This window comes from Copadichromis virginalis, linkage group LG13 (genome assembly GCF_057382275.1).
Source record: "Copadichromis virginalis isolate Kocher_CV1m ecotype Utaka linkage group LG13, C_Virginalis_male_GT1.1, whole genome shotgun sequence".
Taxonomy (NCBI): domain Eukaryota; kingdom Metazoa; phylum Chordata; class Actinopteri; order Cichliformes; family Cichlidae; genus Copadichromis; species Copadichromis virginalis.
In genome coordinates, this window is record NC_140630.1 from 3,961,196 (window position 1) to 3,984,167 (window position 22,972).

At 40.1% G+C, this 22,972-nt stretch overlaps 3 protein-coding genes across 4 annotated transcripts; all 3 read right to left on the minus strand.

The window, feature by feature from the left end:
* Positions 1-573: 573 nt before the first annotated feature.
* Positions 574-5,539, minus strand: LOC146695058 (uncharacterized). 2 transcript variants are annotated; one of them, XM_085476972.1, is made up of 4 exons: positions 5,336-5,539; positions 4,351-4,506; positions 1,701-1,888; positions 574-1,567 (listed from the first exon to the last, which is right to left on the minus strand). In XM_085476972.1, exons 2-4 carry the CDS (start codon positions 4,435-4,437, stop codon positions 1,087-1,089), a joined length of 756 nt encoding a protein of 251 aa, XP_085333098.1. In that variant the 5' UTR covers positions 4,438-4,506; positions 5,336-5,539; the 3' UTR covers positions 574-1,086. The 2 variants fall into 2 exon arrangements, with proteins under 2 accessions (XP_085333098.1, XP_085333099.1); XM_085476973.1 differs by having other exon boundaries at positions 5,332-5,539.
* A 2,237-nt stretch (positions 5,540-7,776) lies between these two features.
* LOC146695059 (uncharacterized) lies at positions 7,777-11,602 on the minus strand. The gene is made up of 3 exons (XM_085478509.1): positions 11,497-11,602; positions 8,420-8,595; positions 7,777-8,284 (listed from the first exon to the last, which is right to left on the minus strand). The coding sequence occupies exons 1-3, from the start codon at positions 11,581-11,583 to the stop codon at positions 7,777-7,779; spliced, it is 771 nt and encodes a 256-aa protein (XP_085334635.1). The 5' UTR covers positions 11,584-11,602.
* A 6,090-nt stretch (positions 11,603-17,692) lies between these two features.
* On the minus strand, positions 17,693-20,232 carry LOC146695060 (uncharacterized). The gene is made up of 3 exons (XM_085476974.1): positions 20,107-20,232; positions 18,418-18,605; positions 17,693-18,294 (listed from the first exon to the last, which is right to left on the minus strand). The coding sequence occupies exons 1-3, from the start codon at positions 20,191-20,193 to the stop codon at positions 17,781-17,783; spliced, it is 789 nt and encodes a 262-aa protein (XP_085333100.1). The 5' UTR covers positions 20,194-20,232; the 3' UTR covers positions 17,693-17,780.
* Between the last annotated feature and the right edge of the window lie 2,740 nt (positions 20,233-22,972).

A 22,972-nucleotide genomic window follows, 5' to 3' on the forward strand; every position in this document is an offset into this window, starting at 1 on the left:
ATATGGAGCCCCGCAGGGGACATGGGAGAAAAAAAAAATAAGATGGACTTTTGCGAGATCTCGCAAAACTTTTGCGAGATCTCACAAAACAAACTCGGGATCTCGCAAAACTTTTGCGAGACCCCGCAAAAGTTGAATTCCAACAATGGCGGCAGCTACTTAGTTGTAATATTACTCTTTCTGGGTCACAAAATACACTTTTAAGATATTTTGAGGCGTGAATGTAGTTGTGTAAACGTCAGATACCTGCTCGGTTTACAAGACATCACATATTTGCAAAAGTGCACCGACGTTTTCGGAGATCTGACACCCACTAGCTTGAAGCTAACGGGAGGTCGAGACCTACTACAGCCGGGAGGAACACCGCTTTCCCGGCACATCGTGCCTCGACCTCCTGGTCGGCTTCGAGCTGGTGGCCTCCGAAGAATGTGGCTAAAACCTTTGCGAGATCTCACAAAAGTCCGTCTTAATTTTTTTTTTCTCCCATGTCCCCTGCGGGGCTCCGTAATAAAAGGACTGAATAGAAACAAGATAAAAACAACATCTCTGACAGTGTCATGTGGGTGAAAACGTTAACTCAGACTCAGACCAGCACAGAACTCCTGGTTTACCTCATAAAGTCCATCAGTGGTCAAGTGTTGCAGATGGCAACACAAGACCAGTGTTGGTCAAGGTACTTGAAAAAAGTAATCAGTAACTAACTACTGATTACTTCCCCCAAAAAGTAATCCTGTTACTTTACTGATTACTTATTTTCAAAAGTAATTAGTTACTTAGTTACTTTTTAAAAACATGATTTACAACCTGAATAGGTGATAAAGCGATAGATTTTTCAGACCAATTCTAGTTTCTCTGCATAATCCATCATATAAAATGTAATCAAATGAAAAAGTCTCTTTTTAAAACTATTTTATTATTTTTAATCTTTTAACTTTACGCATCAAGCAAAAATTAAATTATATGCAACATTCTCTGACTGGAAGAAATTTGTTTAACATTTAAACCTATTTTCTGTATATTCGAGCATATAAAATAAAATAGTTTTTGCTGCTTAAATCTGTAGTACAACAGCCGGTTGCTTTTTCCTCACAATGATGAGCTGCTGCTACACCTACTGCAGCAGCACAAACCAGCCAGCCGCTTGTCAGTGGGCATTTTCTGCATGAGAAAAAACAAAATCAGGTCCATAAAAGGACTGAGTAGAAACAAGATAAAAACAACATCTCTGACAGTGTCATGTGGGTGAAATTCAAAAGTTAACTCAGTAATTGCAGGTAGGATCATCAGAAAGTAACTAAGCTGCAACAGAACCAAAGTTCCTACAATTCTTCGCTTTTCCTCGGTGCTCACTGTGGAGGCAGCACGCAGGGCTTTGAGGGTCGCAGCAAAACAGATGATGAACAGAAAGGCAGGGACTAGGATCAAAATAAGGACTCGTAGAAAATAACGCAAGACTATGGCCACAGGTACACTGACAACACAAAGGGCCCAGACCAGAATGCAGACCAGCACAGAACTCCTGGTTTGCCTCATAAAGTCCGTCAGTGGGCGGGTGATGAAAAAACACCTGCAACACAAGACAGACAGATAACTTAATTTTCACAGTAGAGAATATACTATTTCTAAAAATATGGATGATTCACAGTACAATATAGTACTCAAGCACATGCAAGTACACACACTGAAAGTTAGACAGGTACCTTTCCAGAGCAATGCACAACTTGAAGTAAAGACTGGCCTGGACACCGAAATAGTAAATAACAAAAGACATCATGTAGGTTTCATGATCATCTGGTTTTGCCACGATAATGATGATAGTGCACATCTGGATTAGATTGGAGATCAGGAGGTTTGTGTAATAGATGACAGGGACCTGATCCCGTCGCACCTGCAGGACATACAATTATTAGTCAGAATATGAAATAATAACAAGATGTGTTCAACTCCATCATAGAGCAATCTATGAGGTCAGATTAAACAGACAATGTTTTGTCATGTGCGGTATTACAATGTTGCACTTGTTATCTGATGGGATGTGTATTATATGTTAGAGAGTACCTCACTTCCAAATATTTTCACTGTGAAGTATATTAACGTTTACTCCTTTAGTGAAACATTCTGATTAAGCTATGAGACCCAGGTGTTGTGCATCTTCTACTGGATGATAGAAAGGCTAACCTTGAAATTGTGCAGGCACTTTGTCAGCATTATTTAACTTTTACATTTTAATTCACACAACGGTTTGATGTGAACAGAGAAGTTACAGGAACACTGATTAATGTACAAACTAACAGATGTAATATTTTCATGCCATCTCTATTCATTTTGATCTGTTAACTACCCACAGGTCACCAGTGCGCCACTTAGCAGCAGGGTTTTAACTACATGCTAAACAACCATAGTTTTAGAAAGTAAAACACATCATTCAGATTCACTCTCTTACAATAATCCCCCACACTGTGCTGCAACCGTCTCCTCTTATTTTTCCCTGTTGTTTTATTCGTAATTATTCATAACTATTTTTTATCATGATTTTTTTTTTTTTTTGCCTTACCATCGTTACCCCATAAAGTTTTTTTTAGCAGATTTCTATTAGAAAAGTGGCCGTTGCCATCAGTGGGGGTTAAAATTTGACAGATGTGGAAACATAGTGTAAGTTGTGGTACAGCAGGCAGTGTGTGGGCAGTGGTTGTACACTCAGTGTTGTGGATCAGCAGTTACTCCTTTGTAGTAAGTCTGGAGCAGTTTTCCAAAATGGTTTGAGTTTCCAATTCCAAGAGATAGACCCAACCAAGCAATGCAGGCAGCTTCAGTTGCCTACGTCCAGATGTTAACTGCACTAACTTCTGATGAAACACTGCCACTTAGTGGCCAGTGCTCATGGTCACAGACAGCCCTCTGCAGACTGCACCCAATGAAGTCCAAATGAGGGAGCAGTGACTCATTAAGTCCTCCAGCTCCTTTCATACTTCAATCCAACAAAGCAAAAATGAGTAGAGAAAAATTATCATTCAAATTCTTAAATCCACATTGGGTGAGTAATGATTAATCCTCTTACTGAGATTATTCAATGTGAACTCCAAAATCCCTTCAGATGTTACATACACTCATACACAGGAAGCTTTATTTATATAGCACCAAATCTCAAGACTCTCAATTTGCCTCAGTGACCCTAAAATAATGAAGGAACAACCCTGAAACATCTCCCATCACTCCCACCCACCCCCATCTCTCTCATAATCATGCTTTGTGACACACACACACACACACACACACACACACACACACACACACACACACACACACACACACACAGCACCTAACCAGTCACCATGAATATCACAGTCTTGCCTGCACCAACATAGTAATTCACTGCAAACCTGCACATTAACCTGGACTTACTGTTCAGTATAAACTCTAACAAACATGAAATTACGATCATTACACTTAACCACACCCTAGGGGTCAATTTTCTCTTTTTTATAATGATTCATTTTTCACTTCTTTGTCACTTGACCCCAAATGACCTACTTTTTAAGGTCACAGCTGCATGTAAGTGTGAAAGCTTTTCTGGGTATACTGTAACGTGTAAACTATAACAGATGCAGCTGATTATATTATGTCAGGACTCATAAAGGAATAACCCTTAGAAGCCTAAGCACAGCCCCATCCAGTGTGACAGGTACCCATTCAGGATAATCGGTGTTCGCGTTTCCCAATAAACCACAGAAGTAATTTTAAAGATCTCGATAGGATTCAATGGTGTGCTGGACCCATCCAGTCTATATGTCCGATACTGCCCATGTTAGTGTCGCAGTGAAATGTTCAATTATCCCTAACTAGTATAGCACAGTCGGGGTAAAAACAAGGTTTATATTCCTCTGATCAGGTCTTGCAGGTCTTACAGCTGAACAACAGTGCACAACATATTACACCATTTTAATTTTTATTTAACAAAAACTAATAGTGCTATAGTGCTAGTTCAATGTTTAAGTACTGAATAAGCATCTATACCGGCATCTGTGCACGTGACCGCAAGAAGGAAAAGGACGTTCAGTGCACAGGTGGACAGTATAGAGACATTTTGGTCTCCTGGCATCAGCTAAAAGGATCAGGCTTTGGACCATGAAAAAAATAGCTTGCTGGACAATATTTTGTATTAAACTGTCTATCACAGTTTTTTAAATTACACATTAAGATTGCTGGAATCAGTTCAAAATTATTTCCATCCATTTTTTCTCCTAACGGAAACATATTTCTTATTTTAATTATATTTGTTTTGAAAACTCTTCTTTTTGTTCCTATACTGACAGACATAAAATGCACAATATTTAGTGATTATCTACATACCACACAACACAAACAGCAGATGACCAGTATGGTCAAAGGAAGGCAGACACCAATATTGATCCACATCATCACATGGATGGGCCCCATCTCTATCTGCCATTCAGGGATGGAGCTCTGGTAAAAGATGCACTGTTCACCTTTTCTTCAAAGAAAGACCTGTTGGTGGCAAAGGGAGATTCCATGTAGTTACAGTGATGAAAAAATTCAATAAAAAGTACATGTAGAAAACTGGTAACAAATAATATAGACGGCTGTGTTATTATATTGTATTCATCAGTTTCATACACATATTTACTGCTACTTTGAAGCAAATATGTGAAAATAAATCAGTGTTCTGTCAAGTAATATGATCTTAAACAAGTGCAGTTAGTGCAGTACCAGTACAGATATTTACATTCACAACATTCATAGATAAGCACACTGCAAACACAAAAGAACATGTGACTAGTGCTGATTTTCTAACACTGGAATATTTCTAACATTTTGAGTTATTTTCCAGTGTTAGAAAATCAGCACTGCTCAGCGTTAGCCATTGTTAATCTTCAAAACTGACTAAGTTACTTTTAAACATATAACACTGTCAAAAGTGTTAATTTAACACTCAACAGTGTTGTATTTAACACTCAGAGGTGTGGACCCATATAGACACTCTCCAGTGTTAATTTAACACTGGAGATTTTGCTGTGTACCAACCCCCATTCACTGGAATTCACAGTCAGCATGTATTAAACTAGTGAAAACGAAATATTTGATTTTCTCTGATCAAGTTTTTATCAAGTAATCTGAGTATAATCAAGTACAGCCAATAACAGTTACCAGTACACACATTTCTGTTCTCTGCATTTATACAAAAGCACCCTGCAAGCACAAAAGAAAAGAGCATAGTAGTCTATCTCATAATACTTTATTACTAAATGCCAGTTTTCTTGTGACTATGCTGTTCTTCAGAAGCAGTGTGATAAGTGTAAACATTGCCCTTACTTGCCTCAGGAATGTTCCAACGGTCTCAGTCATCAAACTCTGAAACATGATATCTGTCCCCGTCTGTCTTGAACAGAGACGTCGTCGTTGCCAACTTTAAACACTCCATACTCCACTCAGAGTCAAATACAAACAAGAGTAGTGATTTTTAGAGTAGAGCCAGTTTTATATTTCCATGCTTCTAGTTGCCTTCACATTGTCTTGAACGGGGAAGTTGCAAATCGTGAAACCCCGCCCACCACCCGCATGCAGTCACACTTGCAGGGTAATTTTTAAGATTTACAGTGAAAAGACAGTTTTTTATTTTTAGTTTGCACCCCAATTCACTTGAGTTTAAAAACTAATAATTTCAATTTGCCCTTCTAGTAAATGAACCCCTGCAGTCACTCTTAACAGGATCTCTCTCTCTATGCATGTAAGAAAACAGAGTTATTAATGCAGCAATGGCTTTTGTTTGGGGAGTTTTTTAGAACACACTAATGCCTGACTCACAACTAAATCCTTAAAATGCATTGCAAATATTACATCAGCAAATACCAAGAATAACCTAATACTAAATAATAGAAAACTAATAGATTACCACACAAAGAACTAAAAAAAAAAAGACCGTCCATGATGGTTCCTCCTCTTCCTCCTCTTTCTTGGGTTTCTGCTGCCTGAGGTATTCACTGAGCACGCTGTCAGTTGGGGCCATCTTTCTGATGTATTCATGGATGTTCGTTGTCTCATCCTGGACTGTGGTGCTGACACTCACCAGTCCCCGGCCCCCTTCCTTCCGCTTAGCGTACAGCCTCAGGGTGCTGGACTTGAGGTGAAACCCTCCATGCATGGTAAGGAGCTTTCTTGTCTTTATGTCAGTGGCTTCTATCTCCTCCTTTGGCCAGCCTATTACCCCAGCAGGGTACCTGATCACAGGCAGGGCGTAGGTGTTGATGGCCCGGATCTTGTTCTTACCGTTCAGCTGACTCCTCCGGACTTGCCTGACCCTCTGCAGGTACTTGGTGGTTGCAGCTTTCCTAGCAGCCTCTTCATGGTTCCCATTTGCCTGTGGGATCCCCAGGTACTTGTAACTGTGCTCTGTGTCTGTAATGTTGCCTTCTGGTAGTTCAGTCCCCTCAGTTCTGACTACCTTCCCTCTCTTTGTTACATTTCTCCAGTCCGAACGACATTACAATATCATTGCTGTGTATCCTGGTAGTGTGGCTCAGTGAATCAATGTCTCGTTCACTCTTGGCATACAGCTTGATGTCATTAATGTACAGGAGGTGGCTGACAACTGCTCCATTTCATAGTCGGTATCCGTAGCCAGTCTTGTCAATGATCTCACTGAGGGGGTTCAGGCCAATGCAGAGCAGCAGTGGGGACAGAGCATCTCCTTGGTAGATCCCACACTTGATGGTAACTTGTGCTATGGGCTTGAGTTTGGTGCTGCATTAGCGTCATCTAGCAGACGTTAGAGGGTACTTCACGTAGTCTATATAGTCCATATATATATAGAGGTTCATTTTAACCTATTATAACTCAAACTACAGTATTTTCTTGAAACCAACCAAGTATATTTCGGGCCAAATAGATGCCAAAGAACAACTACAAAACTGGATTCCATTTGTTTGTTTGTTTGTTTTAAACTTAAAGATACTTTTACATGTATAATAACAACAATTGCAGCAATAATAATAATAATAAACAGAAGAAGAAAGACATCAGGTGCAGAAATCTGCCAAATCAAATCTTGGAACCTCTCCAGCTAAACCAAAATATGTTCTTCTAAGTACGTTATTTTTATTGATGAAACATTTGTACTGAAACTTAATTTTATTTAAGTAATAGAGACACATTCTGACCCATGGCGCCATCTAGAGGACAAAAAAAACATTTTTACAGTCTTATATGGAATATTTGGCACTGAGAGATTTAAACTCTCCAGTGCAAAACCACGATAAATGTGAATGTACAAATGTTTAAAAATGTAAATCCTCTACAAGAGTCAAATGGTGCCACTTTGTTCTAACCTGGAGAATGATTCTCAACATCCTGGAAAGAGCAGCACAACAGCATTAATAACAGAACAAAATCCAACCAAAAATCAGTTTAATTCATAAAATGTAAACAGACAAATACATAACATCTTAAGAGAAAACAAGAATAAACTTTATTGGATACATTTCCATTACTTTTTGTAAGATATTACAGAACTATAGGTACCATTGTTTAATCTCTGTTAAGTCAGAAACATCTGGAAAAAATATGAAGAGAAATGATTCTGGAAGAAATTTTGCCCTTTAATTTAAAGCCGCAAAGAATATTGCACTGTAGAGACTCAAGTTCTCACTGGGAAAAGAACCGATCAACCAGTTTCTCTGCATTTCTGACACTATTTGGCTGCAATTTTTCACTCCCCCTTTGTCTCTGACTATTCACTCACCACGTCAGTCTGTCCTATAATCATTCACACTGACCACCTCCTGCTTCATCTGCTGCAGTGTTGTCTCTATTACAGCAGCACAGAAGTGCCAGCAGTCTGTCAATGGGTCCTTTCCACATGAAAACAAACAGAATCAAGTCCACAAATGGACTGAGCAAAAAGGAGATTACAAACATAACATGGATCTGTGTGGGGTCAATCAAGCTTGAGTTTATTAAATTATGAATGATGATTGTGGGAAGCATGAAAAAGTAGTTAAGCAGCAAAACAACCAACATTCCAATGATTCTTCGTTTTTCCTCAGTGGGCACTGAAGGGGCAGCAGGCAGAGCTTTGATGGTCCCAGCTAAAGAGAAGATGAAGAGAGGAGTGGGGAGGAGGGCATAAATAATGAACCGTACAAATTCTTGCAACACTACACCCAGAGGGACACTGACAATACAAAAGACCCAGACCAGAACACAGACCAGCACAGAAGCCTTAGTTTGTCTGAGCCAGTCTAACCACGGACAGGCAATGAAACAATACCTGCAACGCAAAACAGACAGAGACGCTCATGATCACAGTACAGAATAATAGATCACTGATTATAAAGATGCTTCACTGTACAATATAATGTTTAAACACATGCAAGTACACACACACTAAAAGACAGATAGGTACCTTTCCAGAGCAATGCAACACTTGAAGTAAAGACTGGCCATCACACCACAGTAGAGAATGGTCTCAAAAACCTGGTTATGAGGTTCTTTCATGAATGCCATTGTTATGCAGAGCTGGAGTAGATTGGAGACGAGGAGGTTTGTGTAATAGATGAAAGGGGCCTGACACCGTTGCACCTGCAGGAAATATTCAATGAATTCACATTAATGCAGTAGCATGTCTACTTTCAAAATGAATCTACTTATATACCAGGTTTTCTGGAGACTGTAGTGTGGACAGCGAAGTCTGTTCTCAGTAATTAGAAATATCAGTGACATAAGAGACAGGAAACAGGAACAGTGGGTGTAACACTGAGTCAGCCTGCTTTCTTGTCTTACTAAAGAAAACCTTCCTTCCTCTACGATGAGCGACAAATTAAAAAAATAAATAAAGTGAACCTGTACCTCCACAGCCAATGAGTGGCTATGCTAGCTGTGTTGTGCTGTAGAGGGATAGAATGCTGTTATGCGAGTGATCAAACAGTTTTATTAACATGAAAGCTTCACAGAGTATATTCTGCACTGAGGACTGCCTCGCTTCCTCTGCAGTATTGCTAAAATTAAAAACATCTGCCTCAATGACAGTGTTGGGCAAGTTACTTTGAAAAAGTAATTAATTATAGTTACTAGTTACTTCTTCAAAAAGTAGAGTTAGTAACTAAATTACAATATTCTAAAAGTAATTAATTACTTGAAAAGTAACTATTGCGTTACTTTAAAAAAAAAGTTTGTTTTCATTTTGACACACTGTATTAACACAATTGATCTCAAATCAGACAAAAAACATAAAATCAGAGTAGAAAAAGTTTTTTTTTTTACTGTAACAACCACAAACATGTTTAATGATCATATTTCATAACTTTAAATGCAAATATAAATGGTCAATTTTAAAATCACATGCACAAGTTTTGCAAACAACAAATTTATTTGCATCCATTTACCTTTTACCTTGATTTTTTAAATAACCATTTCAAACTATTTACAGAACAATCAGCTGTTTGCATTCAATAAGATGCCACAAATTATTTGTGCCACTCCAAAAACATTATTTCTGTCCACTATAAAGGAGAACATCACAGCCTGATACCTGCAGGTCTGACAGCAGCAGGTGTATCACTGCTGTTTCTACCTGGAGACAGCAGTCGCCTCATTGTTCTGACACACAACACAAAACTATCCACAACACCACACACTAACTACACAAGACAACACATTAACTACACACTCCAAATACGCTAAACGTCACAAATCTCTCACATCTCAAAACTGTCTCTCTCTCTTTTTCTGCTGTCTTTCTCTCTCTCTCTCTCTCTCTCTCTCTCTCTCTCTCTCTCTCTCTCTCTCTCTCTCTCTCTCCTAAAACTTCCCCTATTTTGTTCTTTGCTCATAAGCAGAGAGTACTCGCTGCGCTGTCTTTAGGCAGGAAACGTGACAAAACTATTGAGGAAAAAACGCAATGTATATATTGTTTATGACTCTGGTTTTACTGGCCTATCAACACAATTTAAAAACTGGTATACATCACCTTGTTGCTTTGTCTTTAAGTGGTCAGGTTACAGTTAGGCTAAAGCTGGATCAGGTGACCCTGCACTATACTTTATTTTAGTTGCTAGGTTCCACCTTCAAAGGGACTTCCCATAATGCACTGAGCATTGTCATTTCACATCTTTTCACTCCTCGTAGTGATGGGATTTCCGGCTCTTTTTAGAGAACCGGCTCTTTCAGTTCAGCTCACTACAAAGAGCCGGCTCTTTCGGCTCCGAACCGGCTCTTCAGGTTGTTTTGTTGCTTTCATTAATTTATTATTAACAATAATATAAAATTATGCACAAAAGGAATTACTAACGTAAAAAAAAGTGGTTTTATTTATATATGTTTTTATATAAATATATGCAGTGGCCCCTAGAGACAAAACACATTTCTAGCATGAACTGAACTTCCAAAACAGAGCTACCTAGATCACTTAAATTACTCAATTGAAAGCATGAAAGCATATGTGTATTGTTTGTGTATTTATACACAATCATTCATATATACCTGTTACTACCACACACCAAATCCGGTCGTTGGTACTTGCTGGCTTGTGTAGCCATTAGGCAAAGCTCAACACTGCCCCCTAGCATTCTGGAGCACTTCTGTTGTCTTTTGTACGTGTTTTGAGTTTTTATGTGCTTTGTGTCTGGGGGCCACTGTAAATATACTTTTATTTATTCACTCGACATAAAATGTAATAAATAAATCATATAATACAAAAATCAACTAGTCACATTTCAACTTTTAACTATTTAAATTTTCAGCTTTTTCCTTTTACAAATTTAAAGTGAAACAACACAATTAAAATATGAAAACAAAAAAAAAAGATGCATATTCTCTGTCATATGGACCTGCATGAATAAACTTTCTGAATCCTTTATCATCTGCAACTGAAAATAGTTGTGGATGATTACTATACCTTTGTAATGTGACCTTGTTGTCCCTGCCTCTCTTTCTCTCTCTCTGGCTCTGTTCCTGTGCTACTGTGTAACTACCGCCCCTCTGCCCAGCGTAAAGCACAAGGCTCGCGTGCTGAGTGAAGCGGGAAAAAAGTGCGAGAGAGAGGGTGAGAGAAAGAAAGAAAAAAAAAACCACGGCAAAGAGCCGGCTCTAAGAGCCATTTCGTTCGCGACCGACCCATCAGTAACTCCTCGTGTTATTTATGTCACTGTGGCATGTCAGTACCTTTTTTTCCTCGCACAGTTTATATCTTGTCTTTATCTCTCTACGCTCTCGTTACCTCTCGCTGCTTTCCCTCACCCTCTAACTGCAAGTAATAAACAAGATACTTTTACAGTTAGAGGAAGTAAGACTATAACTGGAATAACTTTTTAAGTCAGACCTTTAAATTTATGTGAAACTAACAATCTAATTTTAACAATCACTTTTTTACACTTCCCCTCTTCCGTTAGTTGAACAGCAGCTCTATTTTTTAAATAATTTAATAAATATTCAGATCTCAGGCTGATGGATACACAAGCACATAAATGTAAATTTTTTACATACCATGCAACATACACAACAGATGATCAGGATAGTCAAAGGAAGGCAGACACAGGTGTTGATCCACGTCATTATCAGGGTGGACTCCATCTCTGACTGACTCTTTTGTGGTCGAGTTGCTGGAAAATGTTTGACCAAATTTTCTTGAGAAGACAAAAAAAGCTAGTGGCAGAAAAAGATTATCATTTCACCATTATGCTCACATGAAATTATAGGTTAGAAAGGTTTAGGAGAAAAGTCGGTAGAACTAACAATAAAATAGTTTTTATTTTAACTTCGAGACCTGGATGATTTCACATTTTTTCTTCTGAATTCAGTTTTTGTACTCAGTCCTACATATCCTTTCGACCAGGACATACCCTGGTCAAAAAAAACCACTTCAATATTCCTCACAGTGTTACGGGAAGCCACAGTAATGACACCCAGAGTAAGCATCTGGTCAAATATCATATTTCTATGATTTTTAGGACTGCTGTCTTCCAATATCTCAAAAATGACAAAGATCGTGTCTCAGAGTGACGCTGAAAAACTGGTTCATGCATTTATTACTTCTAAGCTGGACTACTGTAATTTATTTTTAGCAGGAAAAGCCTTCAACTGAACCAAAATGCCACATCAAGAGTACTGACAGGGTTACAAAGAGAGAGCATATTTCTCGCACACTGACTTCTCCGCACTGGAGCATTTTGATAAAGCATGTATTTAGGTCTGGATCAGGTGACCCTGAATCCTCCCTTTGTTATACTGCTGTGGCCTCAGTCTGGTTGGGGCTGGTAATGAACTTTGATCTAAAACCTGGAGGACGCTGGCCCTTGAGGCCCGGAGTTGGACACCCCTGAGTTGGTCCGTTGACATTTCTAAGGTTTTGGGACTCTGGTAAACCATTATAAGAGATATTTTTTTTCACAAATGGAGAAAACTTAGTGGTGAACCTTCCAATGAATGACTGACTTACCGTTACTGCAAGAGTGGATCAAGGACTCATCCAGGAGGTCACAAAAGGATCCAGAACAGCATCTACAGAACTGCAGGCCTCACGCGTGTCAGTTACAGTCAGTGTTCATGATTTAACAATAAGAGAGAGACTGCAGTCAGAAAATCTGCAATATGACAAGTTTGTCTTCAAAGGGGAAGTTGCAGTGACAATCGCATCCTATTTGCACTACTACTACTACTCTGCCTGGTTTGCACTCAATGTCATTTACCCTTATATTGTATATTGTATAGCTTTCTTGTTATATGTAAAATTGTATTATATTATTTAATTTTTTTTACTTTAAAATATTTTACTTGCATTTTTAATCACTCTTATATTTAAATGTTCATTTTCTATTTTATCTAGGGATTGAGAGTAACGAAGTTTCTATTCTCTGTATGTCCTGTACATGTGGCAGAATTGACAATAAAGTTGACTTTGACTTTGACTTTGATCCTACACCCAGTTCACACATAGCACATAGTCATTATTGTTTTTTTAACAGGTTGTCGCTCACTTCATGCAGCCTCTAACTTCACCGTATCAGTGAGAAATCTATTAACTCTTTTTTTTTCTTTTAACATCCAGTTTTTTATTTTTAGCAAACAGCAATAAATACAAACATGCAGCAATATGTTGGGCAAAGACAGATGAAAGTATAATCCATCACAACACTTTTGATGCCGGGCAGTAGGACCGGCTAACGTCATTATGAATTATTATTTTTATTTTTTTTGCCTGTCCCGTTTGGCTCTTTTGCCATCAGAATTGTTGTCTAAAGGCAAAGAAAGATGCCCAACGGATTTACTTTACCAAATTGACCATCCCAGCCTTGCCGTAATGGTCCATTTGATTCACCTTTTATTGTTTATTTTATTTTCACTTACTGAATACGGGACAGACTGGACTGGGGGAAAGAAGGGGAGAAAGAAAGAGGGAAAGAGAAACAGCTGAGAAGAGGGACGGGGGAGAAGGGCAAAAGACAAAAACCAACAGAATGAGCAGAAAAAAAAAGAAAAAAAATGCATATATCAATCACCTGGATCACCTGCTGAGAAAGAAAAAAGAAAACAAGCAGAAGAGAACAAGAGTAATAGAATAAACAACATCACAATGATATATGGGAATATGACAGTAAATACTAAATATTAAACATTATTGTGCAGCACATAAGATCAATAGAACACAGTGTGCTTTGAGGTAGGAGCCAAAAAGGGTGTAGTTTGTGGGTGTGATCACCCGTGTGTACACCTGTGAGCATGGACGCGCTTGTTTTTTTTTTTTTTAAAGGTTCCTTCATGTAATGATCTGCTAGAGGGTGGGGGGGGGGGGCCACAGCCCCGTCCTCCAGGGTATGAAGCAGGTATGGAGGAGATCAAAACTCCAGACATCTGGATGTCTGGAGTTTTGATCTCAACTCTGGAGGCCTCTGGAGGCCCCCAGAACACAAGAGACCAAGGAAGACCAACAGAGGGGCAGCTGCGCCACTGTCCCAGTAAGAGCTGAGGAGAGTCCCAGATAAGGGCTCACTCAGCAGCCGCGGAGCAGAAGCCAGGGGGAGTTGCAGTGACGCGCCCGTGAGCTCCGCCGGCAGCCAGCTGCGCCTGAGTGACCGAGCCCCAGGCCGAGAGGCCGGGGGCACCCCACCTCCGAAGTGGCCCAAGCGAGCCCCAGGCTCCAGGCCCCGATAAGCGGCCGCCAAGGAGTGAGCCGGTGTGTACCCGGACGCCCATCCCCGGACACAAAGAACCACCAACGCACCGATGTCTGAGGGGGTCCGCCACTGGCAGGGGAAATGGTGGTAGGGGGAGATAGGCCTCCAAACCTTGGAGGGCCTAAGATGTCCCCAGAGAGGTGGCGCCTGACACCCAACCTGACATATAGACACAGACATACAGGCACACACAGATACAAACATCCATTCCCACCCTCATGCTCTCATATGCACTCACTCCACACTCAACCAACGTGGAGACAGACATGAAGAGACGTTGTACACACGATCACACTCCCCAAGCGTACTTTACAAACCGGGTCTAGGTACCCTTGCCCCTGGAGGGGGGAACTGCACCCAGACCCAGGTGGTATTACCCTTTTCCTTGCGGTGGGGGGAGGCAGACCGCCCCGACTCCGCAGCAGCAGGGAGGCCCCACACCCCAGACCGCAGTCGGACGGCCAACTCCTCCTCCTAGCCCCCCCGCTCCAGCAGGTCGCAGAGAATGGGGGTGAGAGAAGACTCCAAACCTCCCTCCACCCGCTCATTGTGTGTTCTAAGGTGCATTTAAAACCCAGGAGGGCATGGAGCTACCTGCCAGAGAGCAGCAGGTAAGCGCATGGTCCCTCCTGCTAGCCCTCAATGTCTACGTGTATCTATTAACTCTGTCTGTATGGCGCAGTTCTTTGGCACCTGAAGTCCTGAACCCTGGAGAGGTCAGCTGCCTTTCACCTCTGGGACTCATTAGCTGTAAGTGCAGATGTCGCTGAGATAAGTTGTCTTTGGTCTCCAGTACGCTTGCGGATGGCTCGGTCCTCCTGGATCCATCCGCCTCTCGCTCCTGGTGAGCATTATTGCATTATTTCGCATTAAGTTCAGTGACAAAGAAACATACACTCTCACATACTCTCTCACTCACACACTCAAGCACACATACACACCGCAGGAAGATTGTTTATCCATGTGAGCATTTTAACATTTTTGAAACTGTATGAATATGTTTCTCTGTGTTATTTAGCTCTCTGTGTTTTTCCTGTCCCTTATTATTGGCTTGTCTCAGTTCCTTTGTGGCCTCTCCCTCATTCTCAATGGTTTAAGCCCAGCCCTGTTGCGATTGTGCCTCAGTGGTTGTGTTCTGCTCTGTCTTTCCAGCTTTAGCAGCTTTTCTGTTTTTATATTAGTTAGAACCAGAAACTAACAAACAAAAATCTTAATTAAAACATTGTATTTTATTTTTTACTTATACATACATTTACAGATTAAACTGCCAGCTTTGTATTAATGTTGATCATTTGTTTCCCTTTTCTTGTATTAATCTCTATCCGGTCTTTAAGTGATGACCTGATAAATCCTGCTTCCTGGCCCAAACTACCCTGTGTTTAATAAGACTTTTGTGTTTTTAACATGTTAATCTCAAAAAGCCCCTAAAAACAGTCAGTGATCACTGTGGGCCTCTCTCAGTTTTTATTACTGCTATTCATTTTCAAGCTCAGTTTTTAAAAGCTTGCGATATAACTACAGCCCAGCCCATGCACCAGTATATTAATGTCTAACCTCGTATTGTGGATGGATTATCTCAGTTGTTCTCCTGACTGAAGTTTGGTCCGTTTACAGCATCCTGCCATGCGATTGTATTTGTCCCTAACCATCGGGAACCCTCACGTTAACTTTTGTCGGGGGGAAAAAAGTTAGCGTTCATCCTCCAGCTTCACTGTTTATATTATGCTAACATAGCTGTGTCGCTAGCGATCACCTAGCGCATCATTATATAGCAGCTAGCCAAACTTCAGTAACCCTACAAAGGTCACTGCTGTTTAGTTTTCTGTCTTTATGTATGTTGGATGTGAGCAGAGCTGTACGTTTTAATTTGTTTCAAAAATCCCTCAGTCAGGACATGCCATATTATATTTAGATGGAAGTTAACTTCCTGCTAACTTCTAACTCGCTTAAATGTCATAAATTCCATTTTCATGGATGCCTGGATGTTAAACTTAATTGTTACACCTGGTAGAGCAGCCACACTGATCATTTTATTACAGATAGAAGAATTTAGACAGTTTGTAACTCTCAGTGATCCTACAGTGATCGTTTGACTTATGGACCTGCTAGTGATGTGTCGGTCGCAAACGAAACGGCTCTTGGAGCCAGATCATTGACGTGAATGACAGGTGTCAGCTCCTTGTCAGGATCGTGTTTCTTTTTTTCTTTAGCTCCCTCTCTCTCTCTCTCACTTTTTTTCGCTTCATGCACAAGAACAGAGCAGGAGGGAGGGCAACAACAAGAGACAACATCGTCACATTAGAAAGGCCTAGTAATGAAAATAAGTGACACCAAGAAAAGAAACAAAATGATGTCCACTCATCAGGGCAATGGGAAGATAAAAGACAGTCAGTTGAGTGTGATATTAATGAAGATGCCAATGTGTCTACTGCAACTGTTGCTGCTGCTGCATCTACAACATCATGCAGTAGACCACCACAACCACATAAACCAACCCAGAGCTGTATTAGACAGTTTTTGCAGAAGCCTGTGACCCCAGCAAGAACTCAATTTATAAAGACCTGGCAAAAATGATTGCACTTGATTTCCAACTATTTTTAGTTGTGGATGATAAAGGAATCAGAAAGTTTATTCATGCACTGAATCCTATGTATGCAATTCCAAGCAGGAAAAAATCTCCTTGTTTTGCGTATTAATTTATATTTTATTGTGTTGTGGTTTGTGTTGTTTCACTTTAAATTTGTTTAAAAGGAGAAAGCTTAATTTTTTTTAAATAGTTAAAAATAGAATTGTAGGTAGTTGGTTTTTGTATTTTATAATTTATTTTTTAAATTTTATGTGGAGTGAATAAATAAAAGCATATTTAGGAGCTGGTTCTCTAAAAAGAGCCAGAATTGCCATCACCTGCAGCAGAGTTTGGGCCCACACGGCTAATGACATCAGACTTAAAGACAGTCAGTGTTTACACTTTCCTTTACCTCTGGATAAAAACCTCTTAATGCTAAAACAATCTGAAGTTGTCTCAGAATTGATGTTTTTCATGTCTTCCTTTAGTGTTAGTACAGACAATTTGTCATGGTCCGTGTGAGCAGCTGTGTGTGCGTCCTGTGGGGATGATTGTCTGCCCTCCTCTCACCTGGGCAGCTCACCTGGAGTTAATTCATGGCAATCAACGGACAGTATTTATGGCCAGCTTCACCGTCATCTCATGACAGAATTAGAAGATGATTGTATATTTTTAACATCAACAAGAGTTTCACTAAAGAAAAAAAAAAAACACTCAAAAAGAACAAAAAGGCACACTGGAGCAACAACATACCTTAATTTTATTAATGTCTAAAAAATAAAAACTTCCATAAAAATAATGCACAAAAAGCTTTGAATTGATGGCTTATTTACATTTTCCTGCTTACTCTCTAGTTTGTATTATAAAACTTTCTATGAAAGAGGAAATGCCATAATTATAATCAGGACATATAAATACATACAAACATGAGAAATATGTGGGAAACTAAATTCTCTTTCTTTTCTGCAATTCTGCTTCTCCTTTTTTTCTCCACTTGTCTCTGCTGAAGTAAACCCACATCTCTGCACCCATCAGCCACTCTGATGATCTGATGCTACGTCAGCTGCAGGGCTGTCCATACTGCAGCAGCACAGACATGACAGCAGCTTGTCGATGGGCCCTTTCCGCATGAAACAAAACAGAGTCAAGTCTACAAAAGGACTGAGCAGAGACAAAGTCAAAACGATATCTGGGATATCAGTATCAAAGTGATAATGAAGTGAGACGATTAAAATATAAAAAATGGTGGTGGGAAGTACGATCAGAAAGTAGTTAAGCAACAGCAGAACTAAAGTTCCTGCAATTCTTCTTTTTTCCTCAGTGGGTACTGCGGTGGCAGCAGGCAGCGCTTGTAGGATCCCAATTAGACAGTAGATGAACGGAAGACCCGGCAGGAGGGTGAAACAAATTAAACGGAAATATTGTTGTAAGACTGTGGCAGGAGGAATACTGACAATACAAAGAGCCCAGACCAGAACACAGAGCAGCACAGAACCCTTAGTTTGCCTGATGCAGTCCAACAGTGGGCAGGCGATGAACAAATACCTGCAATACAAGACAAGCAGCTGTACAGATCATCACAATACACAATATTTATGACCATAAAGATGCTGCACATTGAAACCCAATGCCCAGAGGCAGTACACACACTGAAAGACAGATAGATACCTTTCCAGGGCAATGCACACCTTGAAGTAAAGATTAGCCATCACAGCACAGTAGAAAACAAGAGAAGAAGTGTTGGAGATTTTCCTGTCATCAGACTTTGACACCATCATCATCATAGTGCAAATCTGGATAACTGTGGCAATGAGGAGGTTTGTGTAATAGATAATAGGAGTTTTATTCCTTTGCACCTATAGGAAAAGTAAATGAAAGTTACATTGATGTGGTAATAAACATAACAGTCTGTCTTAAACCGAGTCTCTAAAAAGACATAATGAAACTTAAGTAAAATGTTTCAGGGATGTGGTGATGAAGTCTTGTTTCTGTCTTTGTTGGTACTTTATTCAGGATAAGATCAAGTTTAGGGTGTCACTGACAACATGAAAAACACAGTTAAAAAAATCTAAGAAAACAAAAGTAAATAATAATAATAATAATGCCTCTTAAATAAAAGGTGTGTAAAGTAATTTTGCATTTCATACACTTTAGTACAGTTACGTGCAGGGAAACTGGCTGAAGACCTGAGAATATAGCTTTACTGTTCTGAGAGTACAAAGTTAGAAATATGTAACATGGATTTTATTTTGAGCTGATGATAAATTTGCTGTTTCCACTATTAGCCCCGTATCTCCTTTCTTACACTGAGAGATTGGAAGATGGAAAACAGAGATAAAAACACGATGCACGTATAAAAGAAAAGGCCACATTTTATACCACAGGATATAAGAGAAGCTCTCGCTGCTATCCTTCTGTCACACATCTTATCTTCACCTGCTCCACCCTGCCTACGCTCTGTTTCTCAGTTCTCTTTTGCACCGTCTGCTGTTTGTTGACCCCAGTTATTTAAACTCATCTATCTCTGACCCTTACACCTTTGTTGTCACACCCGTCTTCAACCCCCCCCCCTCCTCTAATTGTGTATGGTTCAGGTGGTTGGGAAGCTCATCTGTAACTGGAAGGTTGCTTGTTCAATCCCCCAGCTCTCTCTGTCCCTGTCATTGTGTCCTTGGGCAAGACATTTTACCCTACCGCCTACTGGTGATGGCCAGAGGGGCGCGATATGGCAGCCTCGCTTCTGTCAGCCTGCCCCAGGGCAGCTGTGGCTACAACTGTGGTTTGCCTGCATCAGTGTGTGAATGTGAGAGTGAATGAATAGTGGCATTGAAAAGCGCTTTGGGTGCCTGGAAAACTGCTATATAAATGCAATCCATTATTATTATTATTATTAATTCACACGCATTTTTTCCGTCTTGCGTCTGTTGACCTTTTTCGTCTCTCCAGGATCTCTTCCACCTGCTCACCTGCCAACAGCACAGCCCATGGAAACTTCTGCCTGACCTCATCTGTCAGCCTGTCCATCACCATTGTAATTAAAAAAGGAGTTAAGAGGCGATCCCCAATGAAATCCTCGCCCCACCTCACCACCACCAGCCACACTGTCCTCATACCTGTCCTGCACCAGTGCTTTCAAAGCCAGTTTGTGCTTTGTCATTCTGTCATATGCTTTCTCTGGATTCACAAAGACACAGTTCTACTCTTTCTGCACACTGAAGTAATCACTCATCACAATTTTGATGATTAATATTTCAATTCCATGTCTTGATTTTGGGGCATTTTGAGGCTGTGTTGGTCTTTTGCAGTAAACCTTTAAATAGTTTCCACAACGACAAATATAAAACGATTGCTACATACCAAACAACACACACAAAAGATGACCAGTATGGTCAAAGAAAGGCAGACACATGAGCTGCTCCACAGCACCACACGGGCAGGCTCCATCTCGGTCTGATTTTCTGTAGTGGTGTTGTTGGTGTCCACGCTTTTGTTTCTTAAACCAATCAAAATGAGAGAATTTCAGTTTAGCAGAGATACAGAGCAGCAGTTACACCATTACTTTAACTTGTATATTTATGTTAGTTCACGAATGATTGGTGTGGAAAGCACATCACATCAGTCGTATACACCGCAACTGCCCTGGAAGCGACCTCCCTCTCTCTTTCTTTCACTTTCTCTCTCTCTCACAAACACACACACACAGTCCATTTTGTAATACAGCCTCATAAGGGAGTTTCCTCATAGCTTTTCTAATCTTCAAGTAGAAAAATTAAATGAAAAGCTAATATCGTCTTTACTTACCTCAGGACTGCTCCCAGCTTAACTTGTCAGTAAACTCTGTAATATGTTTTTCAAAGATCTTGAAAGGGGAAGTTCATTGCTTTATCTACACCCCATTTCATCACATTATGCAATTCACAGTTACGTATTTGCATGAAAATCAACCAGCTAGCATTCCTCTCTCTCTGACAAGGTTTTACTTTATGAAAGCATCTAACTGGTTTAATACGAACAACTAAACATGTAACATCAATCAATCGATCAATCAATAAAAACAGTGCAGAAGCATTTTCTCTATCAACAACAGCAAGACACAATAAGACATTTCAGTGTCTGTGCAAACTGAAAGATAAACCTGTTTGTCTTATTGTATTTTTAGTCTTCCTGACAAACTGCTGTGTATAAAGTTCTTGTAGACACAGCACTTTACCCCAAAAATAGATTAGAAACTCTCTAAGCTACATCCTTCCTTTTCTCTGCTTCTTATCTCGCGCGCACTCACACATGTTGGACAGATATTTGTGCAATAAATACACTTAGCTATTAGTGGCTGCTTTGGGTGTCTGATAACCTCAGTCAGTAACGTTCTGTGTTTTTAAAGTTTCAACCTGTGTTACAGAGAAATGAGCTTCCTGCAGCAAAAGGAGTAGTTTAAGTATATTTTTTACTAGTTCTGTGGTATTTCAATCAAATTCTTCTTTTTCATAGTTGGAACATAGTTTAACTACTATTGTATTCCCACACCACATCGTGGTTCACCTTTAGTGGACTTAATACATCATGATTTTATCTCTAAATTGATATTGCAGGAATTTCATTTTATAACAGGTTTCTGGGGGCCTATAGGTATGGGGTTTTTGGGGGGTTTTTTCTGTAGATTTTAATGATTTTTGCAGTTAAATAAGCATTTTCTAGCCCAGTGGTTCCCAAACTTTTTTTGCTGGGCCCCCCTTTGTTTTACATGAAAAATGTTTGCGCACCCCCCGCGCGCACGCACGCACGCACTAACACATCCTCCAACCACACATGCCCATAGTTTGCTCCATTGCGGTTTATTCACACCTCAAAAATTTAGTAAACAAGTAATCTGCAATAACTTACAGGTAGTGATAAAATAAACTACTGACTCTTTTAGGCTACGTCCACACCTACACGGGTGTTTTTGAAAACGCAGCTGTTTCGTCCACGTAAACGGCGTTTCGAATCAGCGAAAACTGAGATTTTTCAAAACTCCTTTTTTGCGTTTAGGTGTGGACGAGGAATACAGAGTTCGTCACGCAACGTCAAAGGTATGTGTCTTTTTTCACGTCACGCTGTGCGCTACATTATTGTTCACGTGAGATGAATTGCAGATAGAGACAAAATACTGTTAATCTGACTATCTGCAGGTTTGCATGCAGTAACATGCATTACTGTCCCTCCATTTACAAAGGCAGAGGCGTCACGGTGTGATTATTTTACGTGTAGTTGTTTTTTTCTGTGTAATAATATTCAACATTGCTACATTTTTCAAAAAATGCCTCTCTGTGCAAAATAAGTTTAAAAACATAAACAGCTGTGGGATCCTGTTTGTCTGTGATTTGAACCGGGGGACAAATCGTGGCAGGATCAGCCTGATGTTATTTGTATCCTGCTGAAACTTTACTGTATAAAGAGCTAACATCTCCAAAATGTCAGGAGTAGTTAGTCATTACAACAAGTGTTTGTGAACTAAAAATCAAGAATGTGGGATACTGTTTGTCCGTGATTTGGAGAGCCCAGCGCTGCTGGAAAACGAATTCTGCAGGGGAGACCTACCTCGGCACTTGTGCAGGTGAAGCCAAAGGGAAGATATGCTTCACCATATTTTATAGTCTTTGGCTTAAAATGAAGTTGGTTTGGAAACATATATTTGCCTTTTCACACCTCTCGCGCCCCCCCCACAATTTGGGAAGGTCTGTTCTAGCCTAACAAAAATCATATAATAAATACCGCCTTACTGCCAAACACCACATCTGTCATCCTGCCTATGGCCTTAAAGCGCTTGAATGTGAAATGCCCTTCACCACCTTGTTGAGGCTCTGGACTCAGACGATAACCTTCCGCTGAATACGTAAGGATGTGTCTCAAAAGTGTGTTTAAGAGTTTAGAAAGAGTTTACAAGAGCATTGGAAAGGTTTGTAAGTGTGTGGAGGTTTTTATGGCTTAAAAATATAAAAATAAACGTATGGTTTCTATTCATCTGGACCTGGCATTTTCAGTGCAAGAAACGTATCATAACTGCAGGTTTCCCCAGTTTTATGAAGGGAAGGAACTGCCCTCCCAGCCCATTGTTCATTCAATGGGGTGGTTTGAGTCATTGTGCAAATGTACTGTTTATAAGATTGGGGAAACCTGCAGTCAGCTGAGACTGAAGAAGTCACTTGGATGAGTGATGAAACATTTCTCCCACTGAAAACGCTAC